This window comes from Hakea prostrata, chromosome 8, assembly GCF_041222555.1.
Source record: "Hakea prostrata isolate BN-2017 chromosome 8, UWA_Hpros_2, whole genome shotgun sequence".
NCBI lineage: Eukaryota > Viridiplantae > Streptophyta > Magnoliopsida > Proteales > Proteaceae > Hakea > Hakea prostrata.
The window spans coordinates 47,718,621-47,728,327 of NC_142607.1; the positions used below are offsets into that span (position 1 = coordinate 47,718,621).

Below are 9,707 nucleotides of genomic sequence, written 5' to 3' on the forward strand. Positions count from 1 at the left end.
CCAAACCGAAATTACCCTAGCCTACTCCAGCCTAAAGTTGTTTCCTGCCTGGTTCTTGGTTGATGACCCTCAATCAAGTGAGGCTACATGATTCAAAGTTTGGCTAGTGACATGAATGGAATCTCAAGAGGGCTTAATGTACATTCATGTGACATCAGGTCATCAGCAACTCTGTGGACCATGAGATCTGAATCACAATTGACGGATTAAATGAAAGCCTTAAAATTAGCTCTGACACATCAATACGGATTGTGGATGACATTGGATTGGCATTCTTGCAAATGGAGTATATCATTACTACCAAAAATAGTGGGCAGATTGGTTAATGACGAAATATACAAATCTCAGACATCTGATTTTTAAGTAAGGATGGATGAATTGGTTCAGTGGAATCAGAATCATCGAAACCTATCCAAAGCATGTGCATTTTAACACTATAGACAATTTTGCTTTCAAAAGTGCACTAACACATGGGTCATGGTCAATGATTGAGGCCGTGACAAAATATTCATCACTAAGCAAAGCACACCTTGGCACACATTAAACACGATGGCCTATTGAGAATAAGCAATGTGGCACCCTTGTCTAGCATGGTCAAGCATCCGTCAGACACTTTAATCTCACAAAGGCCCACCCGTCTGCATTCTTACAGTAGCTATTAGCTCCTTGGGCAATAGATAGAAACAGCTGATGGCAGTTTCATAAATACTTTGCCTCACGGTCTTCATGAGCAGAATGATTCATAACCCTAAATGTAGAGCCTCTAATGGCATTCTGCCCAGCATATAGGAGCTATGCTGCTGTTCCTAAGCATTAAAACATGCCTGAGCCTTGCGCAGATGCAGCTACAACTGCAGCTGCCTCACACCCCTTGCAGGAGCCGTGGCAGCTCCCTGTGAAAGACTGCATGCCTGGTGAGTGTGGTTGGAGCCTTCACCATAGTTATTAAGGCATCATCGCCTAGGCGAGGCGACGCCTAGGCTTCCAAGTGCTCGTGACTGTGAGGCAAGCATCGCCTCACTTGTAGCCCATAAGGCAGTCGCCTTAGACGCCTAGGACGCATTGGACCCCTAGGCGACCGCCTTTGTGATTCCAAATCAAAGGCAGAAAATGAATTGGAAATTAGATTCCAATTGGGAATCAACTAATGGGTTGAATGCTTACGTAAGTGTTACATGGGAACTATGGGATCATTTGTTACATTAACCCAAAAAAAAAAAAAAAAAAAAAAGGAAAAAGATGGAGAATTAAAATCGACTCGATCGAATGAAAGCCCCAAATTTACATCGAGCCCTAACGTCTCTCTGAGTCTCTGAATTAAACTCGACTCGGTCAAGTGAAAGCCCCAAATTTACATCGAGCCCTAACATCTCTCTAAGTCTCTGCCTCTGCTACTCTCTACTCTCTTCGACACTGACGACAGCCAGCGACACCGGCAATTTGTTGCAGCGACACTGGCGATTTGTTGCGGCAACACCTTCTTACTCTTGCTTTTTTCTTTTTTCCTCAAAAGTCTGGTACGAAAACAACCATAGTTGCAACGGCAGCAACCCTCCGGCGATTCATTGCATCGCAACATCTAAACGAAGGCTGGGACTTGGGATGCTTTTTTCTTACTTTCTTCTTCTTTCTTTCTTTTTTCTTCCCCCCCCCCCCCTTTTTCTAAAATGTCTGGTACAAACATCTTGCAGCGACCATTCTCAAGTTGCAGCGGGAGCAACACTACGGCGGCAGCATCTCAAGCAAAGGTGGACGTTGTCTCTCACTTTTTTCTGCTTTTCTTTTTTTTTCCCTAAAAATTCTGGTACAAAATTACAAATGCCTTTGCGGTTGCAGGCTTGCAGCGGGAGCGGAATCCGGCAGTTCTTTGAATTGTCTCAGGCGAAGGTTGGGATGTTTCTTCTTCCTTCTTTTACTTTTCTTTTTCTTCTCTGTTAAGTGTTAACAGATTTTGTTAACACAAATAATCACTAAATCAGTAAACTCAACTGATTTTGTTCACCATCTCAGGCAACGGTATGTCGCCGGCCTTCCTATTTTTATTTTTTTTCCTGTGTTTTAACCATGTTATAACTTGTAAGTATAACCAAGACCAGCTAATATTAGCTTAATAGCTTTTAGTCTACTGATTATTGTTGTTTATTAGCTTCAGTGTATTTTTTCTATAGTTTTTGCTGAAATTCAACAACAACAAAAAAAGACTTTTTTTGCTGAAGAACCATTTTTTTCTTCTTTTTCAGAATAGAAGCTTGATTATCATCAAGTGAGATGATTAGATGAATGTATAGGATTTTTATTATGGTGAGGTCTGGTGCAAAATTTAATTATATGATATCATTATCAATTTTATTATTGTTTTTAATTTTGACTGATTATATGTGTATGTTTCATGTTTTTTATTGTAGATATTTACTAGTTATTTACAATGGCCTCAAGGCCCTCAACTGATAATCCAGCAGCTACTACTTTCCCTAGTGGGGGTGAAGCTAGTTATGATCCCTCAAAAGACCCAAAGAGAAAAGCCAAGTCAAATGACCCAAGTTGGAAGTATGGGTATTGGCTAGATGTGGCTGACAGGAATACAGTCAGGTGCACTTTGTGCAACAAAGACCTTAAAGGAGGAATTAGAAAATTGAAGCAACATCTAGTGGGTGGATATGGGGATGCTATGAAGTGCACCAAGACCACTGCAGCAATTGCCAAAGAGATGAATGCAGTGTTGGTGAAAAAATAAAAAGAGGGCAATTGTTATTGATTGGGATAATGAGGAGAATGATGATATTCAACAAGTAATAGGAGAAGAACATCCTACTCCTGCCTCTACTGAAGGAGGGACATTACCTAGTGTTGGGTTTGAGGTGTGTAAGAAACCAAGCTCTGGGACTGCATCAAAGAGAATGAAAAGTGCCATCAATAAGGCACTAGTAAGGTGTCCTATGGATATGCATGTTAGACGCACTCCCGAAGAAGTTGTTGATGAAAGGAGGGCAAAGGGTGCTACTCAAACAACAATCTTGAATTAGAAAGAGATCCATGGAAGAAAAGAAGCGAGTGAATAACCACATCGCTGATTGGATGTATCAGTGTGGCATTCCATTCAATGCAGTTAAATCTAAAAGCTTTAAGGTGATGTTTGAGTCTCTGCACAATATGGTTTTGGGTATAACCGGATAAGCCCCCAACTTACCATGAAGTTAGGGTGCCTTTATTGAAGAATGCAAAAGAAAGAACTATGGAGATGAGGAAAAATTATGAAAGGTATTGGAAGATATATGGATGCACACTCATCTCTAAGGGGTGGACTGACAAAAAGGGTAGGCATCTCATCAATTTTCTTGTCAATTGTCCAGAGGGAACATTCTTCCTTGGTTCTGTGGATGCATCTAGCCATGTGCAAGATGCAAAAATGCTCTTCCAATTATTGGATAACAAAGTTGAAGAAATTGGGGAAGAGCATGTAGTTCAAGTGGTGACTGATAATGCCTCAAATTACAAAGCAGCAGGGGCATTATTAATGAAGAAGAGGACTACATTATATTGGACTCCCTGTGCAGCCCACTGTCTTGATTTGAAGCTAGAGGACATTGGAAATTTGAAACAATATAAGAAGATGATAATTCAAGGAAAGAGAATAACTACTTTCATTTATAGGCACACAAGATTGTTAGAGGCATAGTTGTCTAGGCGACGCCTTGGCGTCCTGGCGGGTTTCTTAGGCCTGAGGCGATGGTCACCTCAAGCAAAGTACATAAGGCAGGCGCCTCAAAGCTGAGGCGTCTTTGAGTCGTCACCTCAGATGACTCGGACGCCGTATTGCACTAGGCGATCGCCTTATTGGGTTTAAAATTTGTAAATTATTTGATTCCAAATCAAAGGTGAAATTTAATTTGAAACGTAGATTCTGATCGGAAAGAATCTAATGGGTGAGTTGTTATATAGGTGTTACATATTATCATTTGTAACATTAAATTAATTTAAAAAAAAAAAAAAAGGGGGAAAAACGAGATTATTGAAATCGATCGAAAGTTCGAAACTCAACGTCTGAACTCTCAACCCTAACCTCTCGCTCTCTCTCTCAGTCTCTCTCTCGCTCTCTGCTACTCTCCCTCTGCAACTCTCTTCATCTCAGACTCCGACAGCGACCACCGGCGACACCAATGACACCGGCAACAACTAGCGTCATCACCGGCGACAACTAGCGTCACCGGCAACAGCTTTGAAGGATTTGGACTCTTGGACTCGTGCGAAAACACTCAAACAGAGTCTGTTTCTTCTTCTTTCTTCTGCAACTACACCGTATCTCAGCCTTCTTCTTTCTTCTGCAACTCCTCCGGCAGTTGCAGGCTTGCAGCTGGTCACTCTGGTCTCCATCTCCGGCGACGGTAAGTCGCCGAATACTTTTTTTTTTCTTCTTACTTCTGGTCACTCTACTCTTACTTCTTCTTTTTTTTTTTCTTTTTCCCCCCCTCATAAGCTCATACGAAGGATTTGGACTCTTGGACTCGTGCGAAAACACTCAAACAGAGTCTGTTTCTTCTTCTTTCTTCTGCAACTCCACCGTATCTCAGCCTTCTTCTTTCTTCTGCAACTCCTCCGGCGGTTGCAGGCTTGCAACAGTCACTCTGGTCTCCATCTCAGGCGACGGTAAGTCGCCGAATACTTTTTTTTTTCTTACTTCTGGTCACTCTACTCTTACTTCTACTTCTTTTTTTCTTTTTCCCCCCCTCAAAGGCTCATACGAAGGATTTGGACTCTTGGACTCCTGCGAAAACACTCAAACAGAGTCTGTTTCTTCTTCTTTATCCACCGTATCTCAGCCTTCTTCTTTCTTCTGCAACTCCTCCGGCGGTTGCAGGCTTGCAGCGGTCACTCTGGTCTCCATCTCAGGCGACAGTAAGTCACCGAATACTTTTTTCTTTTTTTTTTCTTACTTCTGGTCACTCTACTCTTACTTCTGCTTCTTTTCTTTTTTTTCTTTTCCCCCCCCTCATAGGCTCATACGAAGGCCACTGTACTACTGTAGTTGCAGCGGCGTCGGTCACCATCTCAGGCGATGGTATGTCGCCGGATTTTTTTTTTTTTGCTGCGATTGTAAGATTGTTACAAGTTGCTTTTTTTCTTCTTTTTTTTGCTTTGGTTGTTGCATATTGCTTGGTGTATGACTGATTGACTGTATTATCACTGATTCACTGTATGTTGCTTTTTCTTTTTTTTTCCTGTGATTTGCTCCCAAGCATGAATTTTTCAGAAGCTTGGTTGATGCACCATGTAGAAATGTTGTCTAGTGTTTATTTGTTTTGCTCATGCATCTATGTGTTTACTATTTAGTATTTAGTTACATTTTATCGTATCTTGATTCTTGTTAATGATAGTATGATACTTGAAATTTATTTAGGACCTCCTATGTGTTGTTTGTAGTATGTTGGATGACTTGAGGTAGGCTAAATGGCTAATATTAGTTTTTTTATTATATATAAGATATGTTTATAATGAATTAGTGTATGAGATGTACACTAAAACGCCTCGACCGCGTCAAAAGCGCCTCGGAGGGCGCCTCATCGACTCATCGCCCCAACTAGCTAAAACTGCCTCACATCGCCTCGTCGCCGTGACAACTATGGTTGGAGGCCTTGAGACAGAAGACAAATGGCAAGGATCTTGTGAGGGCTGCAGTGACTAGATTTGCCACTTCATTCTTGACACTGCAAAGCTTATTGAAACACAAGGATGACTTAAGACACTTATTCATTTATGGTGGACATCCAATTTGTCCAAGACTGAAGCAGGGAAGGGAGTAGCTGAAACAACATTTTCTACAACATTTTGGCATGGTGTGGAGGATTGCATTAAAGCATCACAATCTCTTATGATTGTGTTAAGGATTGTAGATGTTGATGAAAGAACCGCATTGCCTGAAGTGTTTGTAGCCATGCAAGAGGCTAAGAGAAGAATAAAGGACAATTTTGGAGGCAAAGAACGACTCTGGAAGAAAGTCATACAAATAATTGATAGGCGATAGGAGTGTCAAATGGAGAGACCTCTATATGGTGCAGCCTTATTTTTTAATCCTAGGAAGTTCTACAATTTAAATGTTGTAGATGATTATGAGTTGATTAGGTCTCTCCAAATTTCTTTCAATGAAGTTGTTGGAAGACTAGTAGTGGCTGATGTACATCTACAAGATAAGGTATTGCACCAGACAAGTGAATACAAGCAAGCTAGAGGTCCTTTCTCTACAAGTATGGCTGTCGACAAGGATACAACTATGAGTCATCGTAAGTTTTTATTTGTATCTTTTTTAATTTTTAGTTATACTTATTGGTTTATAACTCTAGCTTTATGTTAATCTTTTTTTTTTATATACTATAGTTACATGGTGGGATACACATGGAGGAAATGCTTTTGAGCTTACAAAGATTGCACAGAGGATACTAGGCCTTTGTTGTTCCTCCTCTAGCTGTGAACGGAATTGGAGCACATTTGAGTTTGTAAGTATTAAGTGATTTAAGTATTTAAATACTTTTAAGTTTAAATTCTGGAAGAATGAGTTGGATTCTTTTCAATTGCTTATGAATTCAGATTCACACCAAGAAGAGGAATAGGCTGGAACATGAGCAGTTGAATTATTTAGTTTTTATTCAATACATCGCCGTCTTCAAGAAAGGTTTAATGAAAGGCGATTGCAGAATGGAAATTATGATCCACTACTCCTTGATGAGCTTGACTGGAGCAGTGAGTGGATGGTTAGTCAACCTGATGATTTAGTCTATCCTTAGGGTGATCTTGCTTGGAGCACTGCTGATAAAGCTATGGGGGCATTTGCATCACTTGAGGGCCAGAACAAACCAAGGAGTGGTCAACCAAGGAGTGGTCAACCAAGTGAATAAACATACGCTGGAGTTAATATATGTCACTCATGTCACAGGTCTTTGAAGAGGGTGGTTGAGGAACATGACTCTGAATCTGATGGAGACATGGAAGAAGTGGAAGATTTGCATGATGATGAGAACATTGTAGATGATTATGGTTTGAGGTCTAGGACAAGTACCTCTTCGGAGCAACAACAACTTCGAGAAGATCTCCCACTTGCTGCCAATTTGCTTGATGATGATTATAACTAGTTGACTTATACTTTTCTATTTGGAATTTTGGATTTGGATTGTGAATTTTTATTGGGAATTTTGGATATGGATGTTTTTTTATATTTGGGATTTGGACTTTAGATTTTAAATATAAGTGGGATTGTTTGCTTAAATATTTAAGACTTTCCATTTAGATATTTGGCTATATGCTTTGTTTCATTTTCTTCTTCTACTTGTGAGGATATTTGGCTAGAGCTCAACAATCAATGTACGAGAGGTGGAGTTGTAGGTAGTGTTGGTGTCAGTGACATTTAATGAAGGTATGTTGTCTACTTGTTTTGCTTATGCATCTATGTGTTTACTATTTAATCCCATTTTATCGTATCTTGATTCTTGAATTCAATTGTTAATGATAATATGATACTTGGAATTTATTTAGGACCTACTATATGTGGTTTGTAGTATGTTGGATGACTTGAGGTAGGCTAATATCAGTTTTTTTTATTATAAAAGATATGATACATTTATAATGAATTGGAGTGTATAAATGTACACTAAAAATTTCACTTAAAGCGCCTCGACTGCCTCAAAAGTGCCTCGGAGGGTGCCTCGTCGACTCATTGCCTCAATTAGCCTAAATCGCCTCGCATCGCCTCGTCGCCGTGACAACTATGGCCTTCACCCTAATAGGCTGCAAGGCCTTGCACTATGGCCCACTCCAACCACTGGAATGGCCTGCTTTATGGTCTTTGGTTGCCCAGGAAAAGCTACCATAGAGCCTTTGGAGAGTGAATCTAGCAAGTATGAGAGAACAAAAGGGTTTAAAGTAAACACATAGACTATTAACCAACTTAGTGAAACGTGAAGAAGTGAGTCTTTACAGTAGTTACATGAGATTGGGTTTGGTAGTTACATCATGAATTGGGTAATGTGTTGGAACAGGTATGTGTTAACTAGATAAAGTGGAACTGATCAAGAGAGATATGGATTAGGTGAAACTTAAGAAGACTGGGTAAGGTGGGACTTAAAGACTCAATTCTTCACGTTTCACTGTGGGGTATCATGAGAGTGAATACCCAATTATAATCGAGCTACACCAAGGGTCCTTATTCAGTTATGCTTATCATGCATTAACTAGACACATTCAATATGATGTTCCTTGCACACATACATATATTATTATATTTTAGTTAGGTATAGGTATATTTGGCCATATTTGTTGTACATAATGATAATGTTCCACACATATTTTACATCTTTTGAATCCCTTTGCCACAAAAAAAAAAAAAATTTAAGATGAAAAGAAGCGTTAAAACATATGCCCATATGCATAATAGGACATTGTTAAAGACATTAAAATGATAGTGACTAGCAAAAGGACATGTACCACTCCATTTGGTTATAAGGTTTGAGAGAGTGCTGACAGCAATTGGTCTTCAAATCTACCTAAAAGTGGCAAGCTCCAAGTCTGTCAAAGTGTTTTGGGCATCCAATTCTGATAACTGACCCTACTAATACAATCTGAACAAAGAGATGCCTTTGCATTTCTTTCCATTCATCCAAAATTTGGAAACTATTTCCAATCCTGGAATTATGACTATATGGAGGATGACTCTGGCTGAGATGATGTGGATTCATGTCCCATTAAATGTTCTATGTAGAAAGTCATTCAAACGGCAATAATGATCTTTGTATATTTTCCATTACATAACTAACATTTCCCAACTTATGAAGTGTTCAAAACCATCTACATTTTCTTCATTTTCGTCTATCTATTCTTTTCCTGAATAAATAACAAAATCACAACGACAGCTTACAAAACCATTGAAATGTAGCTCAGGATGGAAAAATAAATTCGATCCATTCACCCAAAACAAAAATTTCATTCTTTCCCCAATTCATCTAATCATCCAAAATGAAACTAAAGAAAGGTAATAGCATCTAAGCTACAGTTTTTGTCTTTATCAATCGAAATTGGAAAAATGTAATCATCATTACGAGAATCGACCAAAAAAATTACGTCTTGCAGCCGAAGATGATCAATATGGAACAAACAGAGAGAGAAAGTACCGGTAAAGGACTCAGCGCCTTCTGCAAGAGGCGTTTGGCGAACATGGCGAAGACCACGAGCTTGTTAGGTAAAGATCATGCGAAATCGTTTTCTTGTTTGCTGTGTGGCCTTGTTGAGAAGCCAGCCAAAGCTTCTTCTTCTTTTTTCTTTTCTTTTCTTTTCTTTTTCTTTTTGGTAATAGAAGAAGCCTTGGAGCTTGCGTCGATCGAGTTGTTCATTAGTATCATCATCAATTTGTTTACTTCTATTCTCATTTGGATTAATTGATTGGATGGAAAGGTTTCAACCGGTCAATGAAATCAACGGTCATGAGAGTGGTCTTCCATAGATATACCCTAAATTATTAGTGGATCGGAATCAACGATGATAAGAGTCATCTTCCAAATGTGAAGGCCCACCACTAATGCGCTACCTCACCACGGCACCACCCAGATCAGAAGTCCCAGGCTCGCAAATGATAATCCTCAGATTTACTGCCATTCTCTATTAAGCTTTCAATTTTTTTAAGATCAAAAAAGTTTTGAATTTAAAAAAATATATATATCTATCATTTG

General features: G+C 39.4%; 1 protein-coding gene across 1 annotated transcript in view; it reads right to left on the bottom strand.

The window, feature by feature from the left end:
* Positions 1–9,347, bottom strand: part of LOC149008279 (transducin family protein / WD-40 repeat family protein) — a 69,662-nt gene extending 60,315 nt beyond the window's left edge. The window contains exon 1 of the mRNA XM_089167503.1: positions 9,153–9,347. Coding sequence (XP_089023629.1) covers positions 9,153–9,197 — 45 coding nt within the window. The 5' untranslated portion in view covers positions 9,198–9,347. The remainder of the gene's footprint in view (positions 1–9,152) is intronic.
* Between the last annotated feature and the right edge of the window lie 360 nt (positions 9,348–9,707).